Source organism: Protopterus annectens, chromosome 7.part0 (genome assembly GCF_019279795.1).
Source record: "Protopterus annectens isolate FY-2018-M chromosome 7.part0, PAN1.0, whole genome shotgun sequence".
NCBI classification, from domain to species: Eukaryota; Metazoa; Chordata; order Ceratodontiformes; family Protopteridae; genus Protopterus; species Protopterus annectens.
In genome coordinates this window covers 117,618,298-117,637,275 of record NC_056739.1, presented here as the reverse complement: position 1 = coordinate 117,637,275, position 18,978 = coordinate 117,618,298, and the positions used below count along the sequence as shown (strand labels likewise).

Sequence of the window (18,978 nt, the reverse complement as noted above, 5' to 3'; positions counted from 1 at the left end):
TACCTTAAGGGAACACTTCCACTGGGAAGGCCAGGATTATTCAGATTCCAAGAAAAGGCTCAAGGAATTTCTTTTGTTACCCCAGCACAGGCCTCTGACTATACCTCCTGTCTTGGACATCTAGATGTTTACTCAGAGGCCTGCCTTAACCCGGACTCTCTACCTCCAGCTCCAGTTAAGCCTGACCGGTACTAGGGTTCCTGACTCTCACCAATTTCTTTACAAAAGCCATGCTGCTGACCTAGAAACAGTCTCACAGGGGCCCAAGGGAGTTGAGGCTTCCATTGCCAAAAATCCATTGCCTTCCGAGAGAGATTCCAGATCCTTAGAAAGGTGGGGAAAAAAGGTATATACCTCGGCTACCTTAACCATGAGGGCTTTAAACTGTCAGTTTCATATGCTAAAATACCAACAGTTTCTGTTATCTCAATTGAAAAGTAAAATGTCACAGCCTGAACAACCAGACTTGAAGGAGTTGCAGGATTTGATGCATAGTGCAGAACAAGTGGGTAAACCTACCTTACAATGTGGTTTTGCTGCTCTAGAGGCCTCATGTAGAGCTGCTGTTACAGGCTCAGTCATAGTAGGCATGCCTGGCTCAAGGAACAAGCCTTGCCTGATCATGTCAAAGCTAAATTACTAGATGCCCCTCCTTCAAAAGGATGTACTATTTGGGGCAAATGCTGAGGAAGTATTACGGGAAATGGAGGAAAAAGCTAAATCAATGCAAACTGTGAGAGAATTTCTGCAGGTTCAACCCCCACGTTTTAGTTGAAATTGGCCTTCCAAAAACTGGTCCTTTCCTGCCACAGACAGACCCCAAAGAGGCAGATACAGGCGCCCGAGGGGCAGAGGACAATCACAAGGATCGTACAGAGGCAGACAGACAATGGCAAGCTCCTACACAAAGAGGTGGTGAGGACAACTCACAATCTTTCAGAAAGCAAACCCAATGACTTTCCCCTTTGCAGGCCAACCAGGTCTCAAATGGCAGCCCCCTTAGGAGGAAAGCTGGCACTATTCTCAAAAAATTGGCATGTCACAAAGGACAAATGGATCCTGGACATTATAAACAGAGGCTACAAATTCCATTTTCATACCCTTCCAAAAATGAGAGGCATGCCAAAACTGCCACGCAATCAAAGGGCAGAGGCACAAAAGCAAATTTTAGATCTTATAAACATGAAAGCTATTCAAGAGGTACCTACACACGAACAAGGTCAAGGTTTTTATTCCAGGCTATTTTTGGTGCCAAGGAAGGGAAAAGATTGGAGACCTATTTTGGATCTTCCCATCCTAAACACATTCCTACTCGTACCAAAATTCAAGATGCTCACTCTACAGCAACTTCTTCCCATGCTGGGCAAGGAGTCTTGGCTGGTAACATTGGACCTCAAGGAGGCATACCTGCGTGTCCCAATCGGACAAAATTGCAGAAGATGCCTCAGATTTCTTGCAGGTTCAACCCATTGTCAATTCTCTGCATTGCCCTTTGGCTTCTCTACTGCGCCCAGAGTATTCACGAAATGCCTGTCATCAGTAATTGCCTACTGCAGACTTCAAAGGATACAAATATACCCTTATTTGGATGACTGCCTGATCCAAGCGGACCGCAAGCACATTCTTCTGAAACATCTGGCTTATGTAATAATGTTATTAAACTCTCTGGGATTCACAGTCAACAAAGAGAAATCAAGGCTAATACCCTCTCGGAATATAACTTTCCTGGGTGCCAATTTGGGCACAAACACCCAGATGGCCAACCTCACGCCAGAGAAGCAGGGGGCACTAATTCAATATTTCAGAACACTGGCAAATTGCACCAGGCTGACTGTAAGGAAAATCCTGCAGGCTCTGGGATTCATGGCATCTTGCATCTTACTAATCCCATGTGCAAAGCTGCATATGAGAACTACAATGGTACCTAAAAATACATATGGACTCAACACAGCCACAGTTTGGAAACAGTAATACCACTAATTCCATGTCTGCAAAAGGAATTTCTGTGGTGGGCTCAAGCATATCAAACACAGGTCTTCCATTCAGCAAGCCTCAAGCAAATCAAGTAATCACAACAGACGCCTCGGACTACGCCTGGGGGGCGCACTTGACAGACCGGTGCATTCAGGGCAAATGGTCCCAAAAAGAAAAGCAACTTCACATCAATCAAAAAGAAATGCTAGCAGTAATAAATGCTATTATAGCTTTCAAGGACCTTCTACAACCAGGTCAACTATTGATAAGAACTGACAACACCACAGTTATGTGGTACATAAACAAGCAGGGAGGAACACATTCTTATCCCCTATGCAGACTGGCCATGTCCCTTTGGAACATGGCCATGGACTTACAAATGGAACTACAAGCACAGTACTTGCCAGGCAAGGAAAACACGCTGGCAGACAACCTAAGCAGGAATATGACAGATCCACATGAATGGAAGTTGCATCCAAAAGTTTTTACAGAAATAATCCAAGAATGGGGAAGGCCAGACATAGATCTCTTTGCCTCCCACAAAAATCATTAATTGACAAAATTCTGCTTGAGGATCTTCCATCCAAAGGCCTGGAGAGTGGACACTCTCTCTTTCAGTTGGACATCAATGACAGTTTATGCCTTCCCGCCTCTTCCTCTGCTGCCCAAAGTCCTATTGAAGACCAGAGCAGACAGACCAAAGATGATCCTCATTGCTCCGGACTGGCCAAGGCAACACTGGTACCCACTCCTGAGGAGCCTGACACATTCACCTCCATGGACCCTACCTCTAATGCCTCTTCTGACTCAGCACAGCTTCAAAACTCTTCACAGTCAGCTAAAAACACTCAATCTAGCCGCATGGAAGATTCCTTAGCATCACAGCAGGCCCTACTCTCCAAGAAGGTGCAGGATGTCATTTTGGAGGCCAGAAGGCCATCAACTAGAAAAGCTTACTCCGCAAAATGGAAACGTTTTTGTGTCTGGAATGAGAAAAAGGGCCAGAACCCTGGAAAACTGAATTTACCTCAAATACTACAATATTTGGCTGAACTGCTAAGCAGTGGACTTTCGATGTTCTTCGTGTTTCACTGTTGCAGTCATAACTGTTGGGTGCTCCTGCCGGCAGGCAGCCCGAGGTCGGCCAGAATCCCAAAGTCTGGGTCCGGCGTCGCTGTACAAGCTAGTATCCTGACGTCAGTACGCCTTGGTACATAGCCCTCAGCCGACGCCATCTTCTCCAGTCTTTCTTGCCGTGCGGTGGAAAGCAGCTCGCAAAACGTTGGTTGGCGATTTTCGAACAGCATTCTTGGTTGTTGTCGGTCCGAAGTTGTTACTTCTCTTCTCAAAGCTAAGTACCCCGTTGGGGAATCTTTTTCTTGTTCCTCCGATGTCAGAAAAAGTTAATAATTGTATAGCGTGTGGGAAACAAATACCTCATAAAGATTTCCACTCTTACTGTCTACCTTGCTTAGGCCCTGACCACGACGTTTCTTGTTGTTGGTTCTGTGCCAGGTTCAACTCTCGTACTATCAAACGCAGGTACGACTGGGCTTTAAATTATTTTGGCAGACGCTTCAATTACAGAATGTCGTCGGATACTACCGGAGTTCAAAAGAAGCGCAAAGATAGACAGGCCTCCGAGGTCCAAACAGGACTCGTTGCAGCTGGAGCCAGCGTCCGGTTCGGCTGTCGTCAGTGAGGCGCTTTTGCAGCCCCTGTCGTCTGCCGCTTCTGAACCGATGGCCGATACGGACTCCCATGGGGAGCCATCAAGGCCCACTATTTTAACTGCTGCAGGACCTTCGGACGTCGCTCCTTCAGATGGGTCCGGAACCGCTGTGCAGGTACCGGCTTCTGAGGGGGTTTTCAGGCCTACTCGCATTACTATTTCAAAGGCAAAGACAAAGACTCCTAAGTCTAAAGTTTCAGCTCAAGCTGCTTCTGAATCCACTCCCAAGACACAAAAACAATTATTGAGGATGGCTGAAGACTTGCTTACAATGATTAGGGGTTCTCACCCCCCTCCTGAGAAAAGGCTTCGACAGGATGTTACTCTGGATTCTTCTGACCAGGCCTCTGTCTCTTCTGTTTCTTCCTCTGATCAGGACTATTCCTTCCCCCCTTATGAGGATTCGGATGCTGAGGAATCTTTGCCCTCAGCCTCCGCCTGAGGATTTTTCTTTTGGGGAAACCTTGCATGAGATGAGGGAACATTTTCATTGGGAAGGACAGGAATATTCTGCTTCCAAAAAGAGGCTTAGAGAATTTCTTCTTCTTCCTCAGCATAGGCCTTTAGCTATCCCTCCTGTTTTGGACATTGTGGATGATGCTTTTTCTGAGGCTAATTTGAATCCTGATTCCATGCCTCCTGCTCCTTCTAAGTCTGATAGATTTTATAGGGTTCCTGACTCTCATTTATTTCTATTTAAAAATCCTTCTGCAGACCCTGAAACTATTTCTCAGGGTTCTAAGGCTGCTAAGGTTGCTACTTCTAAAAATCCTATTCCCTCTGAGAAGGATTCTCTGCTTTAGACAAGTAGGGCAAAAAGGTATATACTTCTGCTACCCTTTCTGTAAGGGCATTAAATTGCCAGTTTCATATGTTTAAATACCAGCAATTTCTTTTGTCTGTTTTAAAGCAAAAGCTTGCTTCCACCTGCTTGTGCAGAGGATAAGGAACTTCAGGATGTTTTGCATGCTACTGAACAGGTTAACAAGCATAGCTTACATTGTGGTTTTGATGCCTTGGATGCTTCCTGCAGGGCTGCTGCCTCTGGTACTGTGATTAGGAGACATGCCTGGCTTCATGAACAAAGTTTGCCTGAACAGGTTAAGGCTAAGTTATTAGATGCCCCTGTTCAACATGATGTTCTTTTTGGTTCTAAGGCTGAGGAAGTTATTAAAAAGATGGAAGAAAAGGCAAAGTCCATGCAGACTGTAAAAGATTTCTTGCAGGTTCAGCCTCCTAGATTTTCCAGGAATTGGCCCACTAACAATTGGTCCTTTCCCACGTCTGACAGGCCTCAAAGGGGAAGATATAGACGCTCCAGAGGTCGTGGTCAAGGCCAGACCTCGTACAGATCTAGACAATGGACTGCTTCTTCACCTAGAAGGGGAGAAGACGGATCCCAATCTCAAAGAAAACAAACTCAATGACTCTCTCGGTTGGGCTTCAGGACCTCTTTACCTGGACGCCCCTCTCGGAGGAAAACTGTCTCTTTTTTTTTACAGGAATTGGACTCATATTACCCAGGACAAATGGGTATTGGATGTGATTTTAAAAGGTTACAAGTTCCACTTTCACACTTTGCCAAGGACTCACGGCTGGCCAGATCTGCCAAAACTTCAATGGTCAGAGGCCTTAACTCAAGTGGATGCTCTTCTGGCCATGAGAGCCATAGAGCCTGTTCCACTCTTGGAAATGGGAAAAGGATTTTATTCAAGGCTGTTTCTGGTTCCCAGAAAACAAAACTCTTGGAGACCTATTCTGGACCTTTCTGTGTTAAACACCTTTTTGGAAATTCCAAAGTTCAAGATGCTCACTCTGCAACAGTTACTTCCAATGCTCTCTCAGGACGCCTGGATGGTGACATTGGACTTAAAGGAAGCCTATTTGCATATCCCTATCAGACAAGAACGCAGGAAATTCCTCAGGTTCAAGGCAGGTTCGAGGCACTTTCAATTCTCTGTTCTGCCCTTTGGTTTATCTACTGCGCCCAGAGTCTTCACCAAGTGCCTGGCACCAGTAGTGGCTTACTGCAGACTTCGGGGGATTCAGATTTACCCCTATTTGGACGACTGCCTTATTCAGGCAGACAGCAAAGATCTTCTGCTTCAACACCTAGACTTCGTTCAACGTCTTCTCCTCTTACTGGGATTCTCAGTGAACATAAAGTCACATTTGATCCCTTCTCAACAAATGGTATTCTTGGAAGCCCTCTTAAACGCAACCTTACAAAGGGCCTACCTCACTCTAGAAAAACAAACTCAGCTGGCTTCTACTTTCAACACCTTGGCAACTCTATCTCAGCTCACTGCAAGGAAATTCCTGCAGGCTCTGGGCTACATGGCTACCTGCATTCTGTTGATTCCAAACGCAAGGCTTCACATGAGAAAGCTTCAATGGTATCTGAAAAGTGTATGGTCACAGCATTATCACGATCTGGATATTCTGATTCCTCTGATCCCCTGCCTCCAGAAGGAGTTCCTCTGGTGGTCCAGGGCATGCATTTTGAACGAAGGAAAACCTTTTAGTCTCCCTCAACCTACTCAGATCCTAACCACGGACGCCTCGGATTGTGCTTGGGGAGCACATTTTCTAGACAATTGCCAGCAAGGAACCTGGACAAAGGACCATCTTCACTGGCACATCAATCTGAAGGAGATGTTGGCAGCTCAAAATGCCCTTTTGGCCTTCAAGCACCTTTTACAACCAGGGCCTCTGCTAATTCGCACAGACAACACCACGGTCATGTGGTACATCAACAAGCAGGGGGGATCTCATTCTTACCCCCTTTGCAGACTGGCTATGAGTTTATGGGACACAGCTCTAAATTTGAATCTGCATCTCCAGGCTCAATTCATTCCAGGAAAACAAAATCTTTTAGCAGACAGCCTGAGCAGAAACATTTCAGATCCTCACGAATGGATGCTAGACACCAACTTGTTCAAAAGGATTACTGCAGTTTGGGGATGTCCCCAGATAGATCTGTTCGCATCCCATCTCAATCATCAGCTGCCCCGCTTTTGCACCAGGTCCTTCCACAAAACAGCATGGAAGAGTGTATGCCCTGTCTTTCAGTTGGAGAAGTCTGTCTGCATATGCCTTCCCTCCTCTTCCTCTACTGCCTCTGGTATTACTGAAGATAAAGCAGGACAAGCCCAAGTTCCTCATCTTGATTGCTCCAAATTGGCCTCGACAGTTTTGGTATCCGACTCTAAAGCTCCTGTTCTCGGGGCCTCCTTGGATTCTTCCACTGAACCCTTCGCTTCTGTCCCAGCATCAGGGTCAGTTACTACATTCCAACCTCAAGACCCTTTGCTTGGCAGCTTGGCTCTTCAAAGGAATTTGATTGCCTCTAGTCTTCCCAAACAAGTTTTGGATGTTCTTTTGGAAGCTAGACGGCCTAGCACTAGGAAATCTTATGCCTCTAAATGGAAGAGGTTTTCTATTTGGATGCAGGACCGAGGTTCTGATCCTCAGGTTCCTGATCTCTCCTCTATTTTGCTTTACCTTCGGAGCTTTTATCTAAGGGACTTTCATTTTCTTCCATTAAGATTCATGCTTCTGCTATCTCTGCATTTCAGTTCTGATCCTCCTGTTTTTCACATCCTTTGGTGAAGCAGTTTTTGAGGGGGGCTAAGAATGTGCGGCCTCCAAGGACCCCTCCGGTCCCTGCCTGGGATCTTAATTATGTTTTAGAAAAACTTACTTTGCCTCCTTTTGAGCCTGCTGCATCTTCAGATATTAAGTTTCTATCTTGGAAGACTGTTCTTTTGTTAGCTTTGACCTCTGCCAGAAGGGTCTCAGAGTTGCAAGCTCTTATGGCTGTGGAACCTTACCTTATTTTCCATCAGGACAGAGTATCCTTGAGGACCAATCCTACTTTCATGCCTAAGGTGATTTCGAAAGTGGCCTTGAATCAGACAATTCACCTTCCTACTTTCTTTCCAAATCCTCAAAATAAAGGGGAAAGGATTTTGCATTCATTGGATGTGCACAGACAGTTAAGATTTTACTTGGACAAGACTAAAGATTTCAGAAAGTCTAACCAACTGTTTGTTTCCTTTGCCTCCAGTTCACTTGGAAAACCTATTTCTAAACAAACCATTTCCAAATGGATTGCTTATGGGATCAGATTTTGTTACACTCATCATGGTAAACAGTTTCCTGGAACCATTAGAAGTCATTCTACTAGAGCAGCTGCTACTTCTACAGCTTTTCTCAGAGGAGTACCTACCAAGGATATCTTGAAGCTGCCACTTGGAGTTCAGTGCATACTTTTCCAAGCACTACAATCTCCCTTTGTTTTCTAAGTCTAGGGCAGGCTTTGCCTCTGCTGTCTTGCAGGGTATTCTTGCCTCCCCTTCTTCTATCTAAAGCCTCCTCCTCTCTACACTGCTTTGGGATTCCACCCTACAGTTATGACTGCAACAGTGAAACACGAAGAACATAGTACAGTTGTGTACACCTACCATAAATGTAGATGTTCGAGTGTCTTCACTGTTGCAGTCGGGGTTTCCCTCCCTCCTATCCCCTCTTCTTCTCTCTTTTGTGGTGTATTTGTGTTTCCTTGTTGGATTCATTTTTGATTTATTGGGGTATTCTGACATCTAGGGCAAGAAAGGCTGGAGAAGATGGCGTCGGCTGAGGGCTATGTACCAAGGCGTACTGACGTCAGGATACTAGCTTATACAGCCGACGCCGGACCCAGACTTTGGGATTCTGGCCGACCTCGGGCTGCCTGCCGGCAGGAGCACCCAACAGTTATGACTGCAACAGTGAAGACACTCTAACATCTACATTTATGGTAGGTGTACACAACTGTACTTTCTCCTCCATCAAAATCCATGCCTCAGCCATTTCTGCAGAATACAACACTGATCCTCCTTTATTCTCTCACCCTCTTTTTAAGACAGTTCCTCAGAGGGGCTAAGAATTTAAGACCTCCAAGGAAACAACCAATGCCGGCTTGGGATCTTAATTTCATTCTGGAAAAAACTGACTTTGCCTCCTTTTGAGCCAGCTGCCTAATCAGATTTGCAATATTTGTCCTGGAAAACAGCTTTCCTTCTGGCTATCACTTCAGCTCGTAGAGTTTCAGAACTACAGGCTCTCATGGCTGTCCAGCCTTTTATCTTCCATCAGGACAGAGTTTCCTTACGAACCAACCCGTCCTTTGCCTAAAGTTGTATCCAGGGTAGCTTTAAATCAGGCCATACATTTGGGATTCTACCCATCTGTTATGACTGCAGCTGTATGCACGATGAACATTGTACAGTTTTGTACCTACCATAAATGTAGATGTTAAAGTGCTAATACAGCTGCAGTCCAGGTTTCCCTCCCTCCTTCCCCTCTAGGGGTATTCTTTTATGGTATATTTGCTTGCAACTACTGTTTTTTGATTATATTGCATTGTATTACTACATCATTTTATGTATTGCCTTCCTTCTGGGGGCACCTGACATCTGGGACAAGAAAAAAACTGAAGAAAATGGCGTCGGCTAGTTCTTTTATACCCCTGTCGCACTGACGTCGGGGAAGAAGCGACGACAACCAACGCCGGACCTAGACTTTGGAATTCGCCCGCCCGAGGACCCGCCTGACGGCAGGAGAACCCATCTGTTATGACTGCAGCTGTATTAGCACTCTAACATCTACATTTATGGTAGGTACAAAACTGTACTTTTGGTTTTGTCAAGGGCAGGTCATGCCTATTCAATTTGAGAAGGTCAGCAAAGTAACGGATGATGCTAGAATGGTTCACATTGGTTACCTTGACCTGGAGAATACATTTGAAACAGTACCCCACTCGGGCATTGTTGACTAACCTTAAGAGTGTGGGTACAAACACTTTTCACCCGGTGGATAGCCAGCTAGCTCACAGACAGAACTCAGAATGGGGAGTCTATCTCTACAAAGAGGTCAGTCACAAGCAAGTTCCTCTGGGATCGTCCTGGAACTGCTTCATTTTGGAATTTACTTTGCTGAAGTCCAGGTCAATGTCCATGGTCTCTGGATGACTAAATTTGCAGTTTGCAAATTAGGAACAGTTATTGAATTTCTTCACTGACACAGTGTTCTCCAAAAAGGGCTGACACAGGTAAACAACTGGACTAAAAGTAAATGCCAAGAAGTGCAAAACCTTGTCCTTCGGAAAGTCATCCACCCTTAGGCGTGCTGTCAATATGATAGTTACCAAGAGTTGACCCAATAGTTGTGGGCTTGAGGACGCACATGGATAGTAGTCTGGCCTTTGACAATCGCGTGTCTGCTGTGGTAGTGAGGAAGTTTTTCTATCTTGTGCAACTTATAAACAAAAGTATGGCATCTAGGTCAAAGGAAGTCATTGTTCCACTGTATTCAGCATTCATCAGAGTCGTCATTGAGTACAGTGCCCCTTTTGGTATTTGCCTAACCAGGCATATCCAACATTTGGAATGTCCACAAGATGTTCCTCACTGAAAGAATACAGGGCGCAAGTAACATCCTATGCAGAGACCGCTCAAGGGCCCAATCCTTGTATTCTGTCTTTTAGAGGCTGTTGAGGGGGAGCTCTATGCCTGGCATACAAGGCATTGTCAGACCCCAGTCTGATGGACCTCCTGCATATCTGGAAAACAAATGACACCAGAATTACCTGTTCTAAAGACCTTAACCTTGCCCGTGATATAAACTGGACCTGCTGAAGAGACCAGTATGTATCCCAGAGATGCCCCCTTTTCTGCAACTGGCTGTCTATCCATCATGTGAAGCAGAGTTCCTCCCTACCGCAGTTCAAGTGTAGTTTGGACAACTTGATGGTGAGCAGGAAATTCATCCCTGGTTTGGCACCTATGTCTGTAATGGACACAGGCAGCATGCAAGTGGTTTATCTCCCAAGCCCCTGCTTACACTTGACGACTAATGGTACCTTTGTACAATATTTCGGGATGCATGGCTAGGCTTAAGGCTGTTGTGGTAGTTAGGTTCATAGGTGTTTACTAGGCTATGTCTGTTCAGCATGTAGTTATTCTGAGCAGTAAGCAGTTTTGAGTCCTGATGCCCTGTGTTCTCATCAAGAATGAGAGGACAGCTGACTACTTGCCATTTTGTTGCATATTGTCATCTCTTGTACTCCCAAACTGACTTCTCTCCCCATTGTTTGCACAAGGATAGTGCAGCAGTACCTGTCGGAGGCATCTCTAGCATTGCCAACCCAGAGACAGGTGTTAAGATCAAGATCAGTGTTAAGTTTTTGTGGTAGATTCTGTGCAGTGGTCCTTTTTGTTCAACTTCTCAAGCCCCCCCTCAAACTAGCACAAGAGCTGGTCTGTGCAAACACGTGGGCCCATCTGTTCTTTTGGTGCTGCAGCATCATCTGTGCTATCAAAGCCTTTATTCTGCAATGGTCAGGAACACCTGTCTGTAGCACAAAGCCACAGCAAATAGGCCTACTGTACCTTTTAATGCAGCCCTTTTGCTGGTCCACAGGATGCTGAATGTAGATAGTTATTGCCTTGAAATAATAAACTGCATATGATTGACCAGTTTTGCAAGGTAGCATATTACCTCGGTGGTGACACCACATTAGAAAAAGGGGTGCTCCAATTTTGCTCACTTAAAGTGGTACAATCCCATAGGTAGCATGTTAAAAGATATGGGTGTGGAGGCTAAAGCCCCACGTCAGTAGGTGCAGTGGGAGCTCAGCCCAGTATAGTTGCTTTCTTTGTCTTGTTTGCTGGTGAATAGACTGAGATAATTTTGAAGTAAACCCAGCATACTGGTTCTTCAGGTGGCGCACTTCTCTCTCCTCTCTGTTGCTACCCAGAAAGAGAGTTGTATTCTTGGTTTGAATACTGTAAATTAGTATATTGCCTGGAAAGTGTATAGTTTTGTTGCAGTTCTAATTCTTTTAAAAATTGAACAGTTTTTGATACTATAGTAACATTTCTCCAGTTTCTGGATAGGAAATGTCACTAGCCAGCTATGTGCATCTGATTTGCAGGTTGGTATTCCTCCATCTTGCTTTCTGTGGCCTCATGATCACCACACATTTCATACTAGTTGTGGCGTTGCGTTATTTGAAATGAATTATCAGGATATTTCTATGTATTTTTTAAAAACTGCATGTTTGCCAAAATCTCAGCTAATGTTTTCTGTTAGTGCTCTCTCTAAAAAGAGCATTTTATTTTCGAGGGCCTTCTACCACTTCAATTTGTTAAACATGGCATGGTTAATAAAACACGTTAGTCCAGGTAGTCCATCTGTGTGGGGTCATGGTATCTCATTGCAAAGATCCTGTCTGTAGCCTTTTGAGGGGTATTGCACATTAATTTGTGTCTGTTGGTAGCTCAACAGACACGCTTCCTACTCTCGTTAAGGTGGAGTCTGCAGGAAGGCACAGTGGCAGGCACATGGGAGTGTGCCCGTTTTGGAAATAAATTTACATCAGAGTTGGCTTGGGCACACCATAGCAAGCATGCTTCCTTTTTTATCGTTAAATTTTTCAAGAAGTTCACTGTAAGGAAATGTATCATAGAAGCCAAATACTGGACTTAGTTGGTCCTTGTGCCATTCTGTTAGAATCTCCTCTACCATATGCTTTTTTCCACTAGTTCCCTGACAGGGGCGTGACCACTGCTGTTAACCTAATTTCACAGAAAATTCATGAAGCCTTGTTGCCCCTTTTCTCTTGTAATCTAGGAATGTGATGTTCAGAGCCTTGAGCTAACTGCTGGTTTCTGTTCCACACATGGGAACTAAACACACCTCCATCTGCAAGTCTCCAAGCCTTTGATACGGTTTTTCAGAAGTAACCTGTAGAATCTGTTAAAAAAAAAAAAAAAAAAAAACTTTCCGCTTAATAGAATATCTTTGTTTCAGAATGCAAAGGCATTTCTAATGGGCTCGATTGAACCCTGAATCCACAAGATATTTTTGACAAAATCCGATAGATCCTTGTGGTATGCTCGGATGTCTGTACTGGATGTGAGGCTGGATGTGAGGCTCACTGATTTCTGCACGTCATTTGAAGATTTTTCTCATCGTTTTCCTTTTGAACGGACTGCACACAGGCTTTACATTTATGTGGAGTTTCATGCTAAAAGATTTTCATCTTTTGTGCTACCCTGCATGGCGAATGTACTTGTTCTACTTTTGAAATTGCTTTGTAGTTGTAGGCATCACCTGATTGGGGATATTTAAGAAATACGTGCTCTTGGTACACTTTTTTCTGTTGAAACAGACTACAGATGAATGCCAAAATAGCATCTGTGTCAATTTTCCTGTTTCCTTTGTGTTTTCCGGAATTCTTTACAAAGCTGGGCAGATGTAGCATATGGGTGATACTGCACTGTTCGAATCTCTCCATACCTTTGAGCCCCTCCATCTGAATGCGAGGCAGTAAAAATTTAAGCTAATAAAAATTGCAGGAATTTGAAATCAAACTGGTAGCACTAATGTTTTCTTTACCAGTGTTTGTATAATTATGGAATTATGCTGTTGGAAGTGTGCATTATTTGTTACCAGCAGTCATTCTGATTTTTATTCCCAGAGAGACCCCTTTCATCTGTGGTTGCATGAGAGTGGGAATGAGGCTGTCTGGTGTGTCTACATCTGTGGCTGCCCACTGGCAAAATAATTTGAGGGCTGATGGGGTTTGGTTTGGGGGGGGGGGTAGACTGAAGCTCACCTAGCTGAACAGTGGAATGCTGAAGACCAAAAGCCTGACTGAAAATTCCTAAAGCATGTCATCTCAATTGAAGCACTGTTGGACTGAAACCAGTGAGGTGCACAGCTTTTATAGTATTGATGTCCCTACTGCAGTTCTCAAGTTCATGTTTGTACAGAGGAGAGGGCCACCCTGCACCCCACAGTCTCGCTGCTTTACTTCTGTCAGAGGTGTGTCAAAGACATGTTCTCGAGTACTGAAAGTAATTGGACTTGTAAAAGCTTGCATCATGCTTGTGCATTGACTATATTCTTCCAAACTGTTTTTCAGCTGGACTTGCCATTTTTCAGTACGTGTTACTTTACCAAAAAATGAAAATATAATCAGTGTTCCACCTTTTAATGTGTGCTTCAGCTTTGTGTAGTAAACCTGTTTGTGAGCATTGGTGTTTGAATCTGTTACGAGCTCACCAGTGGGGGTGAGCGTGTGTTTGTACTACCACCCTCACTTCTTTCCTGGATTTTGCTGCATGTTGTAAGGTTCTATGTTGGCATAGTAGTTTTGTGCATAAAGTGAAGCCCTGAGAGCTATCTGGGTTCTGCTTTATGCTCTCTTGCTGCCATTGTTTTTTCGAAACTGTACCATTATTTTGTACCATTTAATTTTCAAACTGTTTTCTTCCTTGCTGCTGACTCCTTAACAGCGTTCCCTCTGCTTGCTCTCTCTGTCAAGTTTGTCATTTTCATCTTCATACTGACAGCGTACTGTTAAGTCCTGCATTAAACTGTTGCAACGAAACTCGCTCATCACACAGCTCTGTTCTTACCTTGCAGTATCTCCTTATCTGCAAAGTATGTCGGCTTAGTTTTTATATTTTACAATATACTTATTTAAGGCATTATCTATGGTACTCTCTCTAGCAAATTGGTATGCTGTTAAAGTAGCTTGGCAGCAAGGACCCCCTCCCCCAATTTCTTAATAGACTGCCTGTTAGTTTCAACAAACTTATGTCTATTACATGCCGGACTTTAGCCTGTGTCGAGATATTTCCCTGTATCCATACATACCAAAGCCTGGGAAATACTTGGAGTCAGTGTTAAACCTGTACGCTCCCTTCCATGCCCCCAATTTCCACCTGCCCCTACTACTGCTAAATTTAAACTAAACTGACCACTCCCCTCTAGCTAAGAACCAAGTCTCATACATCTCTGAACAGCCCTCCCCCTTGACCCATTTCCTCTGTCCCATACTTCCACACCTTGTAAGGGCAGTCAACTATCAAAATTGACCCACCCCCCTAACATAATGCAGACAAGTAAAAAAAAAAAAAATACTATTTACCTAACTGCTTATATTTCTATTTTACCATCTTACTGCTTACAAACAAGAACTTGACGATAGTATTCACTATCCAAATGGTCAAACAGCCACCCACAACTTCCCACACAAAACTAATTACTTTACCAACCCCAACACACCAAATCTACCACCATCAACAAAATATCACCCCTGTAGAGCCACAAAACTTAAACCTAAAGACAAAGACTATATAAAACTTATAAATAAACTCCTAAAGCTAAGAGTATCCAGTCACTGTAATCTTGTAATACATGGAGACATTCATCCCAACCCTGGCCCACCCACACCCAATAACCCTCACTCCACTACCACAGCCCCCACAGTCATGCTACCACTTTCTGCTTCCATTAGTTCCCTCCTAGCATTTCACCTGAATATTAGAAGCATTAACAGTAAGATTCACAACCTACCCACCCTCCTAGCAACCTACTCCCCAGACATTGTGTGCCTTAAGGAAACCTGGCTAAAACCTAATACTGCCGACAATGAGATATTACCTTCTGAATAATAATATTCACTGGTATAGACTGCACTCAAAGGAGGTGGGATAGCAGTCCTATACAAAAATACTGTTAATAAAGAAACTATTCAACCACCCCAATTCAATAATACAGAACTCCTCATAACCAAACTACAGCTCAATCATAACAAAATGCTTGAACATAGTCTGTGCATATATTCTGCCAGGCAACAACTTAAAATACTCTGGAAGATATCCTTCACTGGTATCTTCACTGGTTATCCACTACTTATCCCCAAGAAACAATAGTTCTTGGTGACTTCAACACTGACTGGTACCCCTGCTCCTCCGAACCCCCCCCCCCACACACACACACACTCACACACACACCCCAATAAACTTGTCTGGATTTAAACAGACCATAACCTCTCCCACCAGGATAAGCAAACCAACCAACAGGGAAAGCATCCTAGACTGGATCCTAGTTAATAACCAACCCCAACAATACACAGCTGGCACTCTCCCTGATGACCTTGGTGACCATCTACTAACCTATATCCTAAAACATAAGGCAGGAAACCCCCACCAGACCAAATATAAAACACTTAAAAATAGGAAAAACTTGATGCTCCTATTTTCCTAAATGAACTAAAAGCAGTTGACTGGTCAAAACTAAAAAAAATCTACCAGTAGAAGCGTCTATAGCTTACTTCAACACTAAATTCCTAAGCATCCTGGATTCCCATGCTCTAGCATGTACGATAAAATCTAGATCAAATACAGCCCCATGGCTCTCAAAGGATACCAAATATAAAATCAAAACTAGGAAGAAAGCCTGGGCCAGCTGGAGATCAACTTAAGACCCACTTTACAATTTAAAATATTGTCAACTCAGGAACGATACTAAAAAATCAGTTTTACTAGACAAAAAAAGCTTTTACCAAAATCTCTTACAAAAACACCAAAACCACCCTCAAAGTTCTGGGCAGAATCAACTTCTACATCCAGGTCATTCTGCCACCCCAACCCCAGCTAATCACACCCATAGCTCCCCTGAGACCATAGCCACCACTTATAACTTTTTTTTTACTGAAACAATACAATCCCTAGCAAATCAATTAACCCCTAGCAAATCAATTAACCCCCACAAAACTAAACCACTCTCCTTACCAACCCACCAATTACCCCCAATTTAGCTTCCAACCAGTATCCACTAGTTTTATCAAAACACTTATAAAAAACCTACCATCCTTGCTGACCTACCACCCTTGCTGACCTCCTCCCTGCAGAATACCTACAAATAGCGGCAGATGCCATTGCATATCCCATATCTATCCTAGTCAACAGAACCTTATCCGAAAGTGCTATCCCCTCCCTCTGGAAAATATCCCACGTCATCCCATTCCACAAAGCTGGAAGTTCTACAGACATATCCAACTATATAGACCCATTGCCACCACCCCCCCCCCCCAGCCAAAATAATGGAGAAATGTGTACACAGGCAACTAATGCAGTACCTTACACAGAATAACTTGCTGTCTAACTCCCAGCTTGGTTTCAGGCCAAACCATAGCACAACCTCAGCCCTCCTTTCTAACCCCATACACCAAACTACGACTAACAATAGGCTATCCTCCGCCCTCTTTCTTGACCTATCAGCCTTCGACATGGTCAACCATGAGCTTCTCATTATCTCCCTCAAATTATTTTCCTCAGTAAGCATGCAGTCCAGTGGTTCCAGTCCTACCTGACTGGTAGACAACAGGCTGTATTATGGCAGGCAAACTTTCCAGCCAGCTAACTCTCACACTTGTGTCCTTCAAGGCTCCATACTGGGTCCACTACTCTTCTCTATTTTTTATCAACAACCTCCATACTGCTATCCCTAAAGCTACCTGCATACAATATGCAGATGATTCTGATCTGCTCAGCTACCTCCCCATACGAACTGCAAGCCCTAACCCAAAATACATTCAACACTATTGAGAACTGGCTCACCAGCCAATGCCTCCTGCTGAACCCCAATAAAACTAAACTTCTACTCTTCACCCCCACCAGCAAATCTGCCACACTTTCTTTCTCTGTCGCATCAAACAATGGTACCACTATCTCCCCAGATCAACACACTAAACTTCTAGGGGTTATCATAGACTATCTTAAATTTGACCTACAGGTCAACAAAGCCATACAGACCATCAATAAGAAGCTTGGGTCACTGTATAAAAACAAAACATTTTTAACCCCACTGGCTAGGAATGCAATTGCCCGGTCACACCTACTCTCTTCTCTACTATATGCCTTGCCAGTACTCTCAAACCTCAACAAATCGGAATTAGGTGAGCTCTCCCATAGCTGCAACCATATTGCCAGATTTGCCACTGGCTCCACTTACAGAACCCACCACTGCCAGAACCTGAAACAGAGTGGCTAGAACTGCCCAGTCTAATTCAATTCATTCGACTCCAAACAGCACATAAAATTTTGTACCACCCTGAGGATACCCCCTCACTCACAAATATCATTAAGCCCTACAGCAACTTGTGATCCCTGCGATCAGCCAACAACTCATCCAAACACACAAAGCTTAACAATGCTGCTGGTGAATCACTATTTGCCAGCTTTGTTGACAAAACCTGGAATTCGTTGCCAAACCATATAATACTACAATCCTCCATAGGTTTATTCAAAAATAACTTCAAACAGTATCTCAAAATGAACTGGCTCTGCCCGTGTACCAATCCTGATTAAGTTAAATACTGAAAGGAGAATCTCTACATATCAAACGGGTAACTATTTCAACAAGCTCTGTATGCCATCTAATGTCTCCTTCCTTTAATTGTCTGACCATGTGAATTGTGTGTCCCTATTAGGGAACACCACGAACCATTGTACATGCTCTGTTTTTTATTCTTTGTTGTAAATGTTGTGTTTATACTTTTTTATATTTTTTTTAAATGTTATCTTTTTAATTTGTCTAATTGAAGCTTTTCTCCCTGGACCTCCGCTGAAAATGGACATATATCCAGTGGGACTATCCCGGTAAACAAATGTAAAATAATTGTTAGTGTGCCACCCATTGTATGGGAAGACAAATTGGCAGTGTTTATGCCACTGGTGGTCCGTTTTGATTTGAGGAACTGCGCACACTAGTCTTCTGCCTATAAAATTGCACCTACAGATGAAGTCGCAAGGTATCTCTTGCTTTCATAGCCAGAAATTCAAAGGTGATGATTTTATTGTAAGACCACAAAAACATTGTGTACAATCAGTGAGCTATAATACTGGAAAATAATATATTTTTTTTCTCTTCCCTTTTTAGAGAGGTGGATTTGGACGGGGACGTGGACAACCTCCTCAGTGAAAGTACTTTTTTTTTGCTTGTTTGTGAAAAATAAAATATTGAAAAAAATACTTGTTTGTTTAATGTTCAGTTGTGTGAATCCAGTATCTACAGCAATAAGTTTTGGAGTCCTCTTGGATCATGGGTGGCTTTTCTTTTGTCTCTTATGCAAGTGGAGTTGATATGAGCTCAGTTTGCATCAGTTTCTGAATCATTGGACCCAGTTTTCTGTAATTGAAAGCTAACAGAACTAAATTATAGCTTTTACTCACTATATGAAGTTTTTGAACTTTTACTTATGAAAGGTGGAGTATAAAAGAGAAGTGCAGAGAACATGCATGTTCAAACCTTTCAAGTATTTCCCCACTAAACATGAGCTTTTGGTTTCAGTGAATGCTTATGAGAACGTTTTAAGTTGAGGTAAGTTGAGTTGGTAGTGTTACTTTTGATTTTCTTCCAAGTTATGAACA

The 18,978-nt window shown here is 43.5% G+C and overlaps 1 protein-coding gene across 1 annotated transcript in view; it reads left to right on the top strand.

The window, feature by feature from the left end:
• RPS10 (ribosomal protein S10) overlaps positions 1-18,579 on the top strand; it is a 121,622-nt gene extending 103,043 nt beyond the window's left edge. The window contains exon 6 of the mRNA XM_044076551.1: positions 18,488-18,579. Coding sequence (XP_043932486.1) covers positions 18,488-18,529 — 42 coding nt within the window. The 3' untranslated portion in view covers positions 18,530-18,579. The remainder of the gene's footprint in view (positions 1-18,487) is intronic.
• The last annotated feature ends 399 nt before the right edge of the window (positions 18,580-18,978 follow it).